The 19,864-nt window shown below is 39.5% G+C and overlaps 1 protein-coding gene across 1 annotated transcript in view; it reads right to left on the bottom strand.

The window, feature by feature from the left end:
• Positions 1–1,914: 1,914 nt before the first annotated feature.
• LOC143854630 (transcription initiation factor TFIID subunit 14b-like) overlaps positions 1,915–19,864 on the bottom strand; it is a 28,501-nt gene continuing 10,551 nt past the window's right edge. Inside the window, exons 3-7 of the mRNA XM_077364679.1 lie at positions 12,636–12,724; positions 12,255–12,476; positions 11,608–11,795; positions 11,406–11,527; positions 1,915–2,340 (exon numbers count right to left, since the gene is read on the bottom strand). Coding sequence (XP_077220794.1) covers positions 2,251–2,340; positions 11,406–11,527; positions 11,608–11,795; positions 12,255–12,476; positions 12,636–12,724 — 711 coding nt within the window. The 3' untranslated portion in view covers positions 1,915–2,250. The remainder of the gene's footprint in view (positions 2,341–11,405; positions 11,528–11,607; positions 11,796–12,254; positions 12,477–12,635; positions 12,725–19,864) is intronic.

Raw genomic sequence — 19,864 nt, 5'->3', positions numbered from 1 at the left:
ATCCATGATCGTTTTGTCTTATTTCTTTTAGTATGTAAATGATGATTATCTTTGCTCTTAAAAGATGAAATGATTATGGTGTTAGGAAGTAGGTCTCTCTCTCTCTCTCTACTTTTACTAGTGATATGCAAAGGCTAATTAAAGAAATCGTCAATTTGATGAGACCATCATGATAATTGGAAATGGGCCTCTCTCTCTCTCAATAGGAGAATATTTATTAGGATGTCTATCAGCACAACTAAGTATGGATAGAAGATGAGGTTGATGAGGAAGAGAGTGACACCATCCAAAGCAAATAAGTCAATAAAACTAATGAGGGGGCACGTGGGTTGCACATTAAATGAACAGACTGAAAAACCAACGACAATTAGGGTACTTATATATTTGTATAGAAGAAATTTAGGATTTTGCATAGATAAAAGAAATGGGTGAGATGGCTGAATTTTAACGGTGAAGAATCAAAGAACATGACCAACACAGCTATAAACGCCCAATTCAAAACCAACCTCCATTTAGTTATTCTCAGTTTGAAATCTGGTGTTCATTAAAAGCTTAACAAAAGATAGCCTACACAGACTATTGCAACCTTTGGGGGTCGGCCCATTTTCATCAGTGGCTGATTTTATTTCTTTAAAAAAAAAAAATTGAATCGCATGCTCTCAGTCTGAAATGTGGTGTTCCTCGAAAGCTTACCAAAAGATAGCCTACACAGGCTATTGCAAGCTTTGGGGGTCTGCCCATTTTCATCAGTGGCTAATTTTTATTATTATTATTATTTAATGGCAGTCAGTGGCAGATTTTGTTTCTTTTTTTTTCATTGAATCACACTCTTATATGTTCAATTTGAGAATAAATATTAGGTAGATGGATCTGAATAAAAGAGTTCAACATGTAAAAATAGAAGATTTGAGATGTGAACTTGACTTGGGGCAACAAAGCTGATGGCTAGAGAGATGAACATAGTTCAAAATCTAGGAGAACGTCTTTTCAAAATGTCAATTCTAGACTTTGGAGTCTTAAGTGGGTCAGTTTATTAATTGGTGGTGTAGGAAATTTAGTAGAGATTTTGTTATTGGTCCTTACTCTCTCCTTTGTAACATATGTTCAATTTCAGAATCAAGATTAGGTAGATGGATCTGGAAAAAAAGAGTTCAACATGTGAAAATAGAGCACATAATGAAACAACTTGACTTGGGCAACAAAGCTGATGGCTAGAGAGATGGAAGATCGTTCACAATCTAGGAAGCTGTCTTCTCAAACTGTCAGCTCTAGACTTTGGACTCTAAGTGGGTCAGTTTATTTATTTGTATTGTGCAGAAAATTTAGTCTAGAGATCTGTTATTGGGTTAGTTGCTGATTTTGAGTCCATGTGCAAAAGATGTAGGAAATTTAGTCTAGAGATTTTGTTATTGGGTTAGTTGCTGACTTTGGGTCAACATGCAAAATAAAATCATCTTGATTAACGAAAATAGCCATAACGTCATAACGTACGCACGGCACACATGTTTGGTGACTGGTGCCTTGAATCTTTTTGTTTATGAGCAGCACCAGGCGACCTATTGGTGTAAGCCCACGGTCAAAAGAGATGCAATTCGTAAAATCTAGGAATTAAAAAACATCAATGGCTTTGAGACATCTTAAAATAATGTTTGTTTACCCAACCTTGATCAAGGGCCTAAGAAAATTGCATATAACTGAGAAATTTGATTGAAATAGGAAATATAGCAATTAGGATTTAAGTAGTAGTAGTAGTAGTACATTGCTCTATAGAGTATATTTGGTTGCATTAGAGATTGGACATCCCTAAGGGATATAAGTGCTGTTGTTGATTCTAATAGGTGAATTTAATTAATTTTCTTCTTTTCTTTCATTTTTCTCTGTTCCTGTTCATATTCTTACTGCACTTCCAATATGTGCTTTTATTAATTTCTAAGGGTTTTTTTTATTGACTACAGAAAAGAGAGCTCAGCATTCAACATATTTGCTCAAGTACAAGGATTCCCCAAAAGCAATTGGATAGTTTAAAATATTCATTATTAGTCACTCCTTCACTTTACTGGGAAATGCTATCACAAGTACATTTATCAAATAGAAAGAAACCTTCTTCCTCTCTAAACTGTGGCCCAAGTGATCAGGGATCATGTGGATCACCTATGCAAGATCATGTGCAAGATCATGTGGTCAATCATGTCCCATAGCGAGCAGATAATCCACATCGTTGTTTCTAACCATGAAGTGTTTTGAGTAGAATCATTGACCAGAAGCAGTAGATTTTAGCGGCTGCGATTGACCATCCATCACATTCAACTGCCTTCTAAGCTTAACAACACGAGCCTGCACCTGACACCAAGAACAAAAAATATCTGAAAAGTGCTCTTATCATTTGCATGTGTTTACTTAAAAGTGAGATAATTTGATTTCTTTCATCCTAGTGAATAAAAAAACCAAGAAAAGAAAATGACAAAGCATGGGGGTATCCACAAATATAGGTGGGATATTTAAAAAAATACTGATAAAAAAGGCGTTAATCATATGAACCTAGAGCAGTTCATCATGCATACATGGATATACAGTATACTCACACGCATAGCAGTGCACATCTATAGTATATATGTAGAAGCAAGCATTTTGTCATGCATGTACTCTTGTTTGTAAATGTGGTCGTAGAAGCTCCCCAAAGGATACTCACATTTTCCAAATCCTGCAATGTTATGTTCGGAGTTTTCTGACTATGACCTGCATAGTCCACATGCCATTCAAGTAATCCCCCAATGCTCATACTGTAATCACTAATCATCTGTCCCATTAATCATGGTTTTAAAACCATGATTGAAGGGACTGAAATTTAAAACCGAAACCGAAAATTTTCAATTATAAGAGTTTCACCGAAATTTCCACCGAAACCGAAATTGCCACCGAAATTTCAAACCTTGCCTTCAATAAGAGCATGGATGCTGCATCGAAACTACCTATGCCACTTTTGTCCAAGGACTCATGAGATCACTGAAATGTTAGGTCATCTCAACAGTCGTTAATACCTATGATCTCTCTTGTGGTTGAACTCGTAAGTTCTCCACGTCCTACTAAATGAATTGATTCATATGGTTCTGATTTTCATTTGTTTAAGGTTTTGATTCAACATTTGGGTTTGATACAAATTTGGTTTTACAGATTAGGGTTTTTTTTTTTTTTTTCTTTTTTAAGTTGACAGATTTCATTAATATTGAGATAGCATTCGGGACCAGTGGTCCCATCCTGCAATACAATATATTGGACCGGCGTAACGGGACCAAAGGAACAAAGAACACAAATACTAGCAAGACTAATATGTCTCTTTTTCAAACGATCGCAGGTATTAATTTTTTTGTGGATCAACGTCCACCCAAAAGCGACCACTCGCGGTAGGGCCAGAGAGTTCCAAATTTGTCTCTTATCTGACTGTTGTCCTAAATTTAACTCTACAAAGAAAGATTTGGCAGTAAAGATCCCATCCGATTCCCGTGTCCATTCTAATTGATCGTCTACTAAAGTGGAGCAATACACCAATTCTAAATTCAGTAGTAGTTGCTTCAAGTTTTGAATTTCCTCATCCTTTATATTCCTTCGAAGACACATATGTCCCAGAAACCTGCTTTTATCAATATTATTCTCCCCCGAGGGATATATTTTTTTTCTTCCAAGTCGCAAGCTTTCGTTCTACTCTTTCAACAACCGGATCCCATTGAGATACGGACGGTATTCCAAAGCCCAGGGGCAATCCTAAATATGAAACCGGAAAACTTCCTGCCATGCAGCCCACGGACGCCACCAAGCTCTGGATTTGCTGTTGTTCCATGTTAATTCCCAGAAGCATACTTTTCGCCAGATTGATTTTAAGGCCCGAGACGGCCTCAAACCATTTAAAAACTCTTACGACATTGGGGGCCTGAGGAGCGAATTGCGAAAATATCAGAGTATCATCTGCAAATTGCAACTGTGAAACCGTGTCACCACCCGGCACTACTGATAAGCCATGAAAAAGTCTAGATTCCTCAGCTTTTATTAGCATTAGACTAAGAGCCTCCACCACCATGATAAAGAGATAAGGAGCAAGCAGATCCCCCTGCCGTAACTCCCTAGAACTCTTAAAGAAGCGTTCCGTGGAGCCGTTAATTTGAATGGAAAAACTATTGTTTGATATTAGCGATCTCGTCCACATCCGCCATTTGTTGCCGAAGCCTATTCAATCTTGAACAAAATCAACAGCCTCCCAATCAATGTGGTCATAAGCTTTTTCAATATCCACCTTGAGTAGGAGCCCAGCTTTACCGCTTCGCCTTACTGAATCAATAATCTCATTTGCAATTAGGACTCCATCCAGAATTTGTCTAGAGTCCACAAAAGCTCCCTGGAAATGTGAAATTATGTTACCCATGTATTTATTCACCCTACGGGCGAGTAATTTAGATACAATCTTCGGAATACTGTGGATCAGACTAATCGGTCTAAAGTCTTTTGTCCCTAACACCCCCTCTTTTTCGGAATTAGGGCTATGGATGTTTGCTCTGGCCACTTCGCTGATTATTCCTTTCTCCTGGAATTCCACAAAGAATGCCATAATCTCTTTCTTCAGAATGCCCCAGAATCTTTGGAAGAAAGCCATTGGAAAAACATCCGGGCCTGGGGCTTTCTCACTTGCCATTGAAAATATCGCCTGCTCCACCTCCTCCTCTGTGAAATCCCACTCCAAACAAATTCTTTGTCCAAGAGTAATAGTTCTAAATTGGACCCCTTCTAATCTCGGACGCCACTGGACAAGCTTCGAGTATAGAGATTGGTAAAATTCAACGATCGTCTTCTTGATTGAACCCATCTCCTCAATTAACAAGTTCCCCTCCTTCAAGCTCGAGATAGTATTAATTCGCCGCCTTGTATTCGCCATTTTATTGAAGAATTTTGTGTTTCTATCTCCTTCTTTAAGCCAATTATCCCTTGATTTTTTACGCCATCGAATCTCCTCTCTTCTCAGAATTTCTTCATATTTTTCCAGAAGCACTAATCTTTCCATTTTCTCAGCAGACGAAAGAGAACTGATATCTTCTTTCCCGTCCAGAAATTTCAGAACTGTCATAGTTTCCACCTTAATTCGCTTGGTCTCCTCATCCATCGTTTTTTGCCAATCTTTTGTTTTGTGTTTCAAGGCCTTCAGTTTCTTACAAAGGATATAGCCCTTCCATCCCTATATCGAAATTTCTTCCCACCACTGCCTAATCATTTCGTCTATTCCAGGTATCTCCAGAATATCTAAGTTGAATCGGAATGGGTGTGGACCTTCAAAGAAATCCAAAATCTCCAGAACAATTGATTTATGGTTAGAGAGGAATTTGGGGAAAGCTTTCTGAGTGATCAATGGGAAACAATCCTCCCAATTAGAGGTTAGGAGAACTCGATCTAATCGACACATAACCAATCGCTCCTGATTGTTTGACCAAGTATAAAGTGCACCTTCCAGGGGCAAGTCAACAAGCTCCATATCTTGAATAAACTTACATAATTTCCTCATGCTAGTAGATATTGAGTTTGAGGTACTCTTTTCCAAGGGAAACCTGATTGTATTGAAGTCTCCTCCAATGATCCACTCACCCTAGTGATCATCACGAATCAAGCACAACTCCTTCCATAGTTTCTCCCTCTCCCAGGCTCTTACTGTGCCATAAACTACTGTGAATAACCACTGCTCCTCCCATTCCTCTGAAGGAAAGAGAATATTAATTGAGAACCTACCAAGCGTGGTTCCCTTATTAACGAATTTTCCTTCCTTCCATATCACGATAATTCCCCCGGCAGTCCCCGCTGATGGCAGTGCAACCCATTCCCTATGGTTCCGACCCCACAATTTGTTAACTAGCTGATTTGTAACCCCTATTATTTTCGATTCAGTGACAGCCACCAAATCTAATTTCCGCTGATAAACAAAATCTCAGACAAGACATCTTTTTATCTTCCCCCAATCCCCTTTGCTCTGTTTGGTTCTCTTATTTTGAGAGAAATAGCAGCGTATGTAATTCTAGTAATTCGCCGTAACTCGCCCGAGTGTGTTTGGTTGGAAATTTAAGCAAAATGGGGTGTTTGACCGCCGTGGATTTCGGTCGCTTGTCAGTGACGTGGCCGCCTCAAAACTCGCCCGAGAAATTTCACCAATTCGAAGAAATAAGGGGAGAAATTCTCGGCAAATAATTTGGGAAATGTTATCAGCACTACTGTATTTTGATGAGGGCACTCTCACTTTATTAAAAGTACAGTGTGGCCCACGTCGTAGGATGATCCAAACCGTCCATTAGATGGACCACAGCCTAAATAGATTATACGCCAAAAGTTATTTATGTAGGTTGATCCTAACCCTCCGATCTATAGAGGGTTAGGATCAACCCTCTAGCATTCAGATCAGAGGGTTAGGATCAACCTATGGAAATGAATTTTGGGGCACAACCTATTTAGGCTGTAGCCCATCTAATAGACAGTTTGGATCATCCGCGGGCCATACCGTACTTTTCATAAACGAGAGTGCCCCCATCAAAATACAAATACGGTAGTGTTATAGCATTTTCTTTTAATTTTTCTGTAATTGTCATAAGTTTATAACTTTCATGAGTAGTTTTGTTTGTTAATTGTCATATTTTGTTTGTAATTTTCCTTCTTTATTACCATTTTTCGGTCATTTTTCATTTAAAACTTACCACCTATAGCAAGTCTAATAAACGTAATGATTACTTATTTTTTTTCTATATTTTTGCTAGCCACCTTTTTCACCCATTTACTTCTTCGAATCTTTGCATAAGGACGGGCCACAGGCCGAGCAAGTGGAATCGGCGAAGGTCGCTAGCAAATTCCTGTAAAAAGAAAAAAGGGATATGTTATCAGCACTACTGTATTTTGATGTATTTTGATGAGGGCACTCTTACTTTATTAAAAGTACGGTATGGACCGCACCATAGGATGATCCAAACCGTCCATTAGATGGGCCACAACCCATGTAGGTTGTGCCCCAAAAATCATTTCCGTAAGTTGATCCTAACCCTCCGATCTGAATGTTAGAGGGTTGATCCTAACCCTCTATGGATTGGACGGTTAGGATCAACCTATGGAAATAATTTTTGGAGCACAACCTATTTAGGTTGTGGCCCATCTAATGGACGGTTTGGATCATCCAATGGTGCGGGCCATACTATACTTTTAATAAAGTGAGAGTGCCCTCATCAAAATACAATAGTGCCAATAACATTTTCCAAAAAAAATCTCCCAAACCAACCAAACACCTTACGGGAGATTTGCTCTCAATCTCCTCTTTGACTGAATCCCTCTTGATTTACTTTCAATCTCCCTTTGACTTCTGCTTCTCCAAATCCTCCCTACATCTACCGGCATCCAAACAGAGCACTTATGTTCCAAAAACCCATTATCATCGGGAGCGAGGATTAGACTCCCAATGGAGGAATGTTTGGATGTTAGCTGAAAACAGACGGCCTCGAGGAAGAGTTCGTAGAATGAACCCTTCCCTAGGACCGGACTGAGGGTTTGTCAAATGGATCTTGGTATTGAGAGGGCCTTTGTAAGGGATTCTTGAATTTCAAATGATCCAATTTTTTCTTAGAGGTGTTCTCTGTAAAATGAGAGATGTGAGAAGATGACACCTTTTTGTCTCCATTCGCATCTAATTTGCATTTTTTCCTTCAAGACTTTTTTTTAAACCTGGGCCCACCCACACTGCTTCTAAGGATGCCAAGAGCCTTCCTGACCTTATCTGCCAGTCCCTTTGGATCTCTACTCCTAAACTTCTCTCCAGCTGTCAGTTGATTTGAATACTTGATTGAGGTTGGTTTTTGAATTTGAAATTTGAAATTAGACCAATCCACTCCCTGTCGGTCCCTACTTGCACCCTTCCCAAAACTGAGTCCCTCACTGACAACTCTCGGTGCAAAATGGATCGTTGAGGCAAGATTTGGACGCTCGTGAGGATCTTCCCGACGGGACTCTGTCATCGCCGCCGGTGATGGTAGTGATTCTCCGTGCAGCCCTTATGTTGGCGAGTGCAATTTGTTCTGGATCTCCAATCCAATCGTGAAGAAAGAATTTTGGACTTTCAGGAGAAGAAATGGTGCTCGTAATTTCCATTCTGGTGCCAAAATTCGCGCTGATGCATATTCCATGCTCTGGCCATTGCTCTGTTCCATTTTTATTTCTAACACCAACCCGAGACATTTTCCCAATGCCTCCACGGTGGAGGTTGCCCACACGTGAAGGGGAATGCCATAAAAGTTCACCCAAAACTCTTCCTCTCCCTGTTGATATTCCGGATCCCATCGTTTTATAGAAGAAAGGTGGCCACCGCAAGCATCCGCGCCCTTATCAAGGACCTTTTGAGCGAGGTCTTCACTATCAAACATGAGAATAAATTCATTACTGGCCAGAATACTATGATTCAATAGAGACGGAATGCCCCAATCCTTCTTAGCCCAGTTACACGGATCCCCAGCACTCCATTCCTTCTCCCTCGTTCTCCCTATCAAACAAGCTTTCAGAAATTGTTTCCTCTCCTCTATCTCCTTCGCCGAAATTGATAGGAGAGGAAATCCATTCTCCATGCTAGTTGAGACCACACTCGAGTCCGACCACCCTCCCTTTTTATTTTCCAGACCGTCATCGGTTACAAGCTCCACCCGTGAAGGATTCTTCCTCTGATGAGCATTTAAACACCATCGACAGCTTGCCCTCCATTTGAAGTTGAGATACCCACAATTTTTACATCTCCAATCGTTCCTACCTCTCCACCCCAGGTTAAAACGTTTCCCTTCCCTCCCCTCCCTTCCCTCCCCTGGTTAAAGCGTTTCTCACTTCCAAGAGGCACCCGATTCGCTCCAGTTGGGATCCTCATCTTTTTTCTTTTTACACAGATTTGGGTCTTAGGTTTGGATTTTACAGATGTAGGGTTTTGGTTTTGATTTTAAGTATTTAGGATTTTCATTAAGTTTCTAATTCATATTTTGGGTATTGTTTTGGGATTTGATTTCACAGATTTTGAGTAGGGTTTTGGATTTTTGAATTTAGGGTTATAGATTTTATGTAATTTTTCTACTAATCATATATTTTTCCAATAATCCCTATTTTAAAGGGTTTTAGTTCTTCTATTATGGCTTTTGTAGGTTGTTCTTCTTCTTAAGAAGAATCATCCTACTGTTGTTGTACCTAACCTTCCACTAAGGTTTGTTACACTCTACTCACAAAAGTAGCTTCATAATTTTCAGTTTTGGTCTTGGGTTTTGTGGCTGTGAATTTGTTTGTCGTTGTGAATGTGTCATATTTGGAAATGCAGATATGTTCTAGTTGTGAATGTGGTTCCAATCTTCAGTTATGAAATGTAAATTTTGTTCTAGTTTAGGTTTGCATGTTACCTTAAGTCCATCGTGTGCTCGATTTGGGGCTTGTTTTCGTTGTTGTACTTGGTTAAAATATTTTGTTATATTTGGGGCTAGTTTTAGTAGTTGGACTTGTCTATCTTGGGTCATTATTGCTTCAAAGTATGTTCGTTGCTTATTTTGTGTTCTTATTCATTATTAGAGAATATAAAATCCACTTATTTGGTCACATTTGTGGCGTAGGTTCTATGTGGGCCTCATTTTGCATGTTAGCACAGTCACAATTGATGTTTAACAGGTTTCTATTCAGTTTCTATGCAACTAAACACATCTTTCTGTGTTTTCTTTTAGTTTTTGTCATGTTTCCTGACAACGAAACGCTCATCTGACAGGTTTTCTATCAGGTTTCTTTTCCTTTCTTTTCCATTTTGCCACGCCAGATTACTTCCCTTCCCTTCCCTTTCCTTTCCCAACGAGTGAATGGAGCATTAGTGTTTCCTTCACCGTGAAGAAAAGAATATCATCATGAAAGCCCAAAGAATTCAAGATAAAAATCATGAGAAACCTTCCACATGGAAATATCAACACATTTCATGAGTAAAGTTTCAGGAGAATAATGAACGTTCTTACAAATTTCCCACCAGCTCTTTCATTAGGTATTAAACAATGTTACCCTGTATGCCATGTGGCCTGGGAATGCCATCAGTACGGATTTTTACTTAAATTAAACTGTAAGACACAGGATAACACCATTTTCTGAAATGTGGAAGTAGCACAGTACCGATTTAAACATCAAATGTTCTCCAATCCTAAACTAATAGCCTTGAATGCAATAAGCTCTATCCTCAACAAGATAAGTAAGATCACATTCTAGAAAAACCATTAGTAAGTACGCATAACCCTTAATAATTTATTGTGATTTGTGATATTAGTAGGGCTTGATAACTTTCTAGGTAGTGTACTTGATTTCTGTGGAAATCTTGTAAAATCACAGGAACGTATAAAAACATATGCAAATAATCAAATTTTAATATGAAACTTCGGGAAATGCTAGAATAAGCAAAAACACATACTTAGAAACCATCACAAATGCAAGAACGCCATCCATAATGGCTTAATCCAGTGTTTCAAAATGCAGATGCAGATCAAAAGGTGGTTGAAGAAAATCCTAGTCGACTCGACGCAACGCGGTCGAGTACTCGGTTGATGCAGTCATAACTCGGGAGAGTCAAAAGAGTTTTCATTGACTATATAGGGCAAAACGTGGGATGCGGCCAAGGGAAAAAGGAGTCGACTCAGGGAGTCCACAATGATGCGGAGGAGTTTAGCTTAATCACATGGAACACCTAGTAACATGTGTTGTCGAACATGTCTGGAACAATAAACTCAACTATAATGTAATGAAGTATAAAAAGGTACAATAATCAGTCTCCCCTCCAAGGACCCCAACTCTATGTCAATATCACAAAGAGTTATGACGTATTATTGGCCCCATGCCGATCTGACATCCCATGCATAAGATACGGTTACTTTGTTATGCAGTTCAATGATGTTGCCTGTCAAATATCATTCTCTACATTAGTGAAACGAAATGCAAAGCATAAAATCTTTGCAATTTTTGTCATTCCGATCATTTTGGTCGAATCTCGAGAATTTCAGTCGGAAATAATAATGTGGAATGAATTCATTGAGATTTCGTTTCGGTGGGGATGGAAACAGAAACTTTTGGATTGTTTCGGGAAAATTTAAAACCATGCAACAAATTACAAGTCAGTTCTTTTTCTTTTGCATATGTACAATTGCCATCATTCAAATCTCCAAGTCCTATTCATTTATTTATGATTTTCCATTACTTTATTACCCATTTTGAGAGATAATCATTTGTATAGTCATTGTGAATTATGAGCAAACCTTACACTCTCATTACATCAGAGCAAAGCTACAATAAGTAGCATCTCTTATATTTCAGAGTAAACAAATTTACACAGAGTGGTAAGCAATTTGCATTCTGACCTGCTGACGAGCGGCTGCAAGTTTTGACAGCTCATCCGCCTCCGAGAAATTCATGAACCACTGGCTTAGCGAATGATCTTTGGTATCACCTCTTTTGTTTTCACTTGCATTTTCACTCAGTGCTACAAATCCAAAACAAACTCAATTTATAGAAGCTATAGTAAAGCATGAGGTAATAAAATTGAGGAACAAGCAACATTACCGGAAGGAGATAAGTTTAAAGTAGAGGGTAGCCTGGGTACAATTGCAACTGGATGATTCCGGACTCGGGCATAGAAAGCCTCTGTCGGCTCGGAAAAAACAACCTCATCATACGACTCTATGACAACAGGTTTCTTTATTGATTGAGTTCCAGATTCATCCTCAGGGTATAACTTTAGATGGTGATATCTGTAAAATGTATCAACAAACAAATCATGCTCCATACAAGGCAGACAAACCCATAGCCATTGTAACCATAGCAAAATTCTGTTGTAAACTCCGTTATTTTGAAAAAAAAAAAAAAAAAAAACTCATTTTATTGGTTTGCCGTATAATACTCCGTATAAAACTTTTAAAGTAAAAAAAAAACTGGGTTTTTTGAGGAAAATGTTTTAAACACGCTTTTGTTTTTGGCCAACTTTACCCCCACTATATTTTATAAATGAAAAAAATTTTGACGCAATTTTTTGTGTTTCCATTTTTTTGAATACGTATTTTTGAACCAATACAGTATTAAACTCAAATTTTTCCGGTCCCATATTTTTGCCAAATCACGTTTTGCTAACTATGACTGTAACCAAGTAAACACAAATGAGTTCAAATAGGAATCAGCAAAAACAAATTTTAGCATCTTCACAAGGAACTTACAAGTCCAACTGCTTATCACAAACATCGTTATGAAAAAAGAGGGTAATGGCAATCTCAAATTCTCCCCATCCAGTTTCTGACAATTCAAAAGGGGGTGATTCCACAACTCTTGTGGGATTGTTAAAACTAGGATGTAGTTGAAAAACAACACGCTTAATTACTACACTAAGATCCTCATTTGTTGCCCCACGAACATAAACGGTCCACTTATGCGAATGATACCTGCAGGGGAGTAAAACAGATATTAATATCATAGAAAATGACTGACAATGACCTTCAACTCGATACTCTTGAGCCTTATGATATGTACTATAAGGGCATCAGTTCCTAATCCAGAAAACTTAGATGGCAAGCCAGAATCTATGAACTGAACATACTTACTCACTCGCTTTTTTACCAAGCCAAAATGAAATAGTTCCATATACTATTGGAATACTAATCTCAACATCCTTAAGTTTTTTGACCTGATTCTGCAAAAATATGAAGACGAAAACAATTAAAATGGGTAGTATAAATATGACTAAATATCTGAAAACTGAAATCATGAACTGAAGTGCATTCCTGAAATTAGGAAATTACCACCAAAATTTCGGGCAAAACCGAAATTATATGTTTTTTTTTTTTTTTTTTACATAATTACAGCAAAAATTTCGGTTTCGATTGTGGCCAAAACCAAAATTTCAATGCATGATAAAGAACACTAGTATTTCCAATAGTCTTAATGAGATTGTTATCCCTACAATGTTAAGAAGTGAGTTAAGGAGGGACTGTCATTTCACACATTTGTTAAAATGGGATCCATTGTTATAAAAGATATTAGATTTTCTTTCCCAAATGGACAACCTTTAGACCATTTACATCCAAAGGCAGGTATATCACATAGAAATTAAATGCAGTTTCGCCAACAGAGTCATGACTTTAACTGAACTTTCTCCCCAACTTTCTTCTATTCTAGCTTACAGGTTTTCATTGTCCAACTTTTCAGGGTAACATTATTGGAAGGTTGAGGATTGTTCCTGGATATCTCAACATTTATGTACCTATGCATCTCATTGCAACAATAGCTTATTCTCTGGTAAAAATGTCATAACAATAGCTTGCATAATTCACGTAATATGCATTTCTTTCATAAGTAACATATTTTATTGACTATGAGCTCGAGTCTGAAAGAGTTACCTCCTAACTTAACTGCCAGTGTGTGAAGCTTGACCCCACTCAAGTTATACGCATTGGTGCAACAACAAATTATTTTTCTCTATGGATATCTTGATGTATTTTAGAATTGTCGGCCTAAATATATTTTGAAATAATAGCACTCCAAGGATTTTTATATACTTCACTGAAGGAAGAAACGATAACATTCAATGTCACTATCATGGGACAAAAGGACTGAAAGAAGTAAGAAAGTGGAAATTATCCTTTGGAATGTATCTTTCCTAGCAAATATTTTGGTGCTTTGGAAGGAAGGAATGCTAGTCTTTAATGGTCTGTATGGTTGCCGGGTTTTTTTTGTTCCTGGGAGTTATGTGAGAGAAAAAAATACCCTGGGAGATAGGTGGGAAAAAAAAGTCCTAGAAGTATCCTGGTAAAATAAAAATCCCATGTTTGGTTATGTGGGAGAAAAAAATACCCTGGGAGATATGGTGGGAAAAAAAAAAAACCTTTGTTTGGTTGCTTGAACTGTTGTGTAGAAAAAAATTCTTCTCAAGCTTATTTTTGGTTCCTGAGTTTTTTTTTGTTCCTGGGATTATCTTGGGATGGGATGAAAAGGCAATCATTACAAAAGTGGGATTAAAAAATTCACCCCACAAGTAATCATTACAAGAGTGGGATTAAAATAAACCTAGTGCTAAAAGGCAACCAAACATGAGATGGGACCAAAATTTAACTTACTCTCCCACAAAACTCCCAGAAACAAAAAAAACCTGGCAACCAAACAGAGCATAAAGGATAGCCAAGAGCACTTCTTTCCTCCATTTCAAATGGTAGCACTATCGATCTCCCGAATCCCTCCTCACCCACAACCGACCCAAAAGGGAAGGACCTTTCCTTTGCCTACATGGGTAGGAAAATCATGATCGGGTTGCTCAGAGCAGAGGCCCACCATTCTGCAAGAATGGGAGCCCCCCCGCCCCAGGCCTATTGAAGCTCAATTTTGACGGATCTAGCATGGGAAAGCCAGCCCTGCGGGAATTGGGGGTGTACTAAGAGACAAGATGGGGGCCGTCACTTGTGCATTCGCGGGCCCCATAGGGGTCACAAATTCCAACAAGGCAGAGGTGCGTGCAGTACATTAGGGTATAAAGCTACTCGATAAAGAAACCTTAGATAAAGTTGTGTTGGAATGGGACTCCCTGAATGTGATTCGATGGGTTAGAGGTTCGCATGCTTATCCGTGGAGATCCGCTCGGTACTTTGAAGAGATCCAAGATTGAGTGTGAGTCTTATCGATGCCTTTCCAACACTTGTGGAGGTCGAGGTCAGTTAATATGGTAGCCGACATGCTACCACAGTACCAAAGACAGGGTTTCGAAGGAGGGCTTGGAGTTGTTTGATTACCTCCCTCCTTGAGATCTTCTTTCTGTTATTGTCCCTTTTTAATTGAAGGATAGCTATCTTTTCTAATGTTTTTCCTTCTCTTGTTTTTTTTTTGTCATATGCATCGACCATCTCACTCTTCTCTTTCTTTGGTACAAAATCATTTGAATTCTAGGAGGTGAATACTCGAAAACTCATCCGAATCAGTGAAAGATGGTAGGATTTAACAATCGGCTGTAAAAAGTTTAATTTATCTGCAAAAGTTTAATGAATCCCTGAACTTCATTTTCAGATGAATTAGTAAAATAGGGGTTAAGCAAATCCCAATTCATGAATTAAAAATACTCACCTATTTCAAAATAATATTCATTAAAAAGTCATCTATAGATGAACAATAAAGAAGAAAAGGTTGAGGTATGTTATGAATCAGTGTTTCAAAATGTGAATGCGGGTTAAAACACAGCCAAAGCAAATCCTAGTTGACTCGGTGTGGTGGAAGCTAGTACTCGGTTAACACGGTCATAACTCGGCACAAAAAGGAATTTTTTTTTTTTTTTTGACTTGTAGGGCAAGCACAGATTTGGACAACAACTCAATTGGGTAAAAGGGAGAAGACTTGAGCGACTCGATGATTGACATGGGGAGTTTTGAACTGTAAGGCACCTAACCAATACGGCAAAAGCCCCACAAGACTAAACAGACGCGTTAGGCTAATGTCACGGGGAAACATAGCCTTCGCAGCGTGCTCCGTGTCATGGGGACGCAATTGGCCTTTTGGGCCATCAATATCATGGAAATTTTCAGGGGCACGTAGCTAACAACACTTTTGGTTGGCACTCCTGGTTGAGAGGATTGGTAGGCCAAACTCCATAGGGGAAGTCGACCCCGTGACATGCTGACCCCTCCCCTGTTAGGCCTAGCAGGTGTAGACCGGAACCTTGGTGGTTTGCTTATCGGTTGCAAGAGGACTTGCTTGTGCATGTGACGCACACAGTAGGAAATCATACTACAACTCGTAGGCGTGCCCTAAGGGAGCTTTGGGTGCGGACTGCAAGCTATCCACAGGAATGCTCCAGTTTCTTTGGTCGAGGATGGAGGCCAAAGACAGTGCATGTTGGGTTGGGTTCCCACATGCATTGCGCGTACGGACCGGTGCAGGGGGCTAGCTATGCTGTTTGCCCCTTTGCACCGCGGTACGTCTTGTGGGCAGGCCAATCTCTAGGTCTTCCATGAGTTCGTGCAGGAGCGACTTTGGTTGCCCTTGCAAGGTGTACACCTTGCGGATCAGTCCATGGGGCATCTTGCTTCTTGGATGACCAAGCCCCAGCGCTTGGCGGATTGGTGCGTGGCATCGTCATGCCTCATACTCGATGGACTTTGCATTGGGCTCCAGGCCTGATGTTCGATATACTCATGATGCGGGCTGATCATGAGAATGGTTATCTAGAAGCGCATGTCAAGATCTGAGCCAAGTAGCCTGTTGAACAACTTAGAGACTGTGTGCACATTCGAAGCATCAAGGAGTGTTGGCGTGTAGGGCCTTCAGAGGCTTGCACGATTAAAGGCTTGCCCTAGCATCCTGCATGTTGGGGCGCCGCACGGGTTATTCTGCTGCTCAAACATTAGGCCCGAGACACTAGGCCCTTAAACCACTTAGAATCATTAAAATCCACCGTGCTCTATAGTCGATGTCCCTGGTGGCCTTCAATGACAGCTTTTACTTTGGTTGTACTCCAAGTAGTCCTTGACTCAATCATCCGTTCGGCCGCCCACTCTGTGACAACTCTCACTCTAGCTGTTCCCACAGAAGCATGACACGGATGCGGGGTAGGGGAGGGAAGGTTTTAAATTTCAGTTTCGGTTTCAGTCATCAGCGAAACAAAAAATTTCGGTTTCAGTGTGAAATTTTGGCCCAAATCTTGTAAAATCATGGAAACATTTCGCACGAAATAACGGCTGAAATCCAAGCAAGATTATTCATCCTTGTTTTCTTTTAGTTTCTCCTTTTTTAAAAAAAAAATATCTTAAAGGAATCTCTTTGTTCCTCTTTTCTGGGTGTGAAGTTGATTTTTGTCAGAGTTTATGTCGAAATGTCAGTTTTTTATCTAAAAAGTTGTATGTTTCGCATATTTCGACTGAAATTTCGGTTAAAATTCTTAAATTTTTGGCAAAATCTTGTATTCTTTCGAATCCAAGTAAATTTCACTTTTGTAGTAGCCGAAATCAAGATATTTCGGCCAAAACGAAATGTTTCAAACGAAATTTAAAACCATGGCGTGGGAATCTAGAAGAGTTTAAAGGTTGGGAGCGTCATGTGAGTGTAATATTTTCTTTATATGTCTTTCGAAATTCAAGTACATCAAAAAATAATAATTTATAACCATCTTATATATATATATATATATATATATATATATATATATATATATATGAGGAAAGTTTTTCTAGTCGGCGGACTAGAGAACCTTCTCTAGTCTGCCGACCAAAAACACAATGGGCCCATGTTGTTTGGATGATCCAAAGCATTCATTTGATAGGCCCTGGCATAGATAGGGTGTGCCCAAAAAATCAGCTCCATAGGATCATCCTAGCCCTTCGATTTGTGGAGGTTAAAAATGGACATTGGAGGTTAAAAACACAGTGAGCCCACATTGTTTTGATGATCCAAAGCATTCATTTGATGGGCCCTGACATAGATAGGATGTGCCTAAAAATCATCTCCATAGGATCATCCTAACCCTTCGATTTATGGTGGTTAAAATGGACGCTTATAAACTCCACAAATCTGTTCATTTTTAACCTCCACAAATCAAAGGGTTAGGATGATCCCATGCAGCTGATTTTTTTGGGCACACCCTATCTATGCGAGGGCCTATCAAATGAATGTTTTGGATTATCCAAATAATGTGGGATCACTGTGTTTTTGGTCGGCGGACTAGAGAAGCTTCTCTAGTCGGCCGACTAGAAAAACTTTCCTTATATATATATATATATATATATATATATATATATATATATATATATATATATATATATATATATATATATATATCTGTGTGTGTGTAGTGGGATTGATGGGGTACATAAAAAAGTAGCAGTCTCTAACAAGGAGTTTGATACAAGGAAGTTGGTGATAGTGGGATTGATGGAGTAATAGGAACAGGTTGGGAGCACCTTGGGTGTTGTTTCTGTCTCTTCGGGATCGCGACTCTAGCACGGGAGTAGGATCCACAAGAAATATTCTTAATTCTAAGGTTGTTCCACATGGGCCTTTTCATAGGTTGCCCATTCCATCCGGCGACCAACTCTGTGATGGCATTAACTCTAGTTACCAAGGTTTTAAATTTCGGTTTCGGGGGTAATTTTGATCCTCACTGAAACCGAAAATTTAGCCAAATTCCCGAAATTTTGGCCGAAATTCGGTATAACCACCCGAAATGTCGGTATTTTGGAGCGAAATTTCAGTCGAAATTATCGAAATTTTGGTAATTTCGGCTGAAATTTTGTAAAAATAAAAAATTAATATTTATTGAAAATTACGCCGAAATTGCCCAAATTTCGACTGATAGTTTTTGGCAATTTCAGTTTCGGAATGTTTTGATTTCTCTCCTGCCCGAAATCCAAAAAACCTTGCTAGTTACTCAAGGTAGCCCTTTCACAGGTTGACCTTTTCATGACTAGAAGACGAGACGTGGTATTGGCTATCATGCCAAATGTTAGGTACCTAACCAATACCAAAAAGCTCCACGACTGATGGATCGCATTAGGATGGGACCTTAAGCTACTTAGGATCGTAACATTTCACCACGCTCCGAAGCCGTTTTTTTTTTTTTTACCATGAGGCTCTGACCCGATGTCCCCAAACGGACCACTATGTGAAGGAGCAACCTATGAAAATGGCTACCTTGAGAACAACTAGAGTGAAATTTGTCCAAGAGTGGGCCTCCGGGTGCGTTGGCTGCAAAGCAAGATGGGATGTTAGGATCTTAGGTGGTTCAAGGGCCCAGCCTAACATTCCATCTGTCATGAGGCTTTTGGTGTATTGATTAGGTACCTAAGGTTTAGTATTAGAGCACTACATCTTATGTTCAAGTCACGGAAGGGGTGACCTATGAAAGGGTTACCTGAAGAACAAACAGAGTGAAAACAGTCACAAAGTGTGCAGTTAGGGGACATTAGGTGCAGAGCATGTGGAATGTTACGATCCTAAGGGGTTTACGGGCCCAAACTAACTCGTTCCATCAGTTATGAGGCTCTTTGTGTATCGGTTAGGGACCTAACATTTGTTATAAGAGGCACACTACGTTTTGTGTTGGAGTCACGGAAGGGCGACTTATGAAAAGGCTTACTTGGAGAATAACCAATGTAAAAGTCGTTACAGAGCGGGCTGTCGGAAACCGGCTGTAGAGTGTGGTGGAATGTTACGGTAGTAAGTAGTTTAAGGTTCTTGCTTAACGTGTTCCATCAGCCCTAGATGTCAGGCCCTTAAACCACTTAGGACCTTAACTAGTATTTCAAAATGAGGAAGTTGGCCAAAATGCTGCTAACCCAAATCCTAGTCGACTCAGCACGGCATGATCGAGTTCTCGGTTTACATGGCTGAGTACTTTGTTGACACGGTCATAACTCAGGAGAGCCAAATGAGTTTTGATCGACTATTTAGGGCAGAATGTGGACTCGGACAAGAACACGGCCAAGATAAAAAGGAATCGATTCAGGTGAGTTGACAATGGCATGAGGGAGTTCTAAAACTACGACTGTAACAATGCACCACGCTTCACAGCCTATGTCCCCAGCGGCCCACTTTGTGACGATTTTCACTCTGGTTGTTCTCACAGGTCACCCATTTCGTCAGTGGAGCAGCCCACACTGTGACAACTTTCCCTCTAGTTACTTTAAAAAACTCTTTTTCACAGGTCGCCCTTCCATCCGAGAGCCCACTCTGTGATGGCATTCAATATGGCTACTCCAGGTAGCCTTTTCCACAAGTTGGTGACTCAAGAACAAGACGTGATGTTGGCTCTAATACCAAATGTTAGGTACCTAAGCAATACGCAAAAAGACACAGGATT

Source organism: Tasmannia lanceolata, unplaced genomic scaffold (assembly GCF_043159265.1).
Source record: "Tasmannia lanceolata isolate RefF3 unplaced genomic scaffold, GAP_Taslan_0.1 ptg000020l, whole genome shotgun sequence".
In the NCBI taxonomy this organism is placed as follows: domain Eukaryota; kingdom Viridiplantae; phylum Streptophyta; class Magnoliopsida; order Canellales; family Winteraceae; genus Tasmannia; species Tasmannia lanceolata.
The sequence above is the reverse complement of the archived record's forward strand: the minus strand, read 5'-3'. Positions and strand labels throughout refer to the sequence as shown.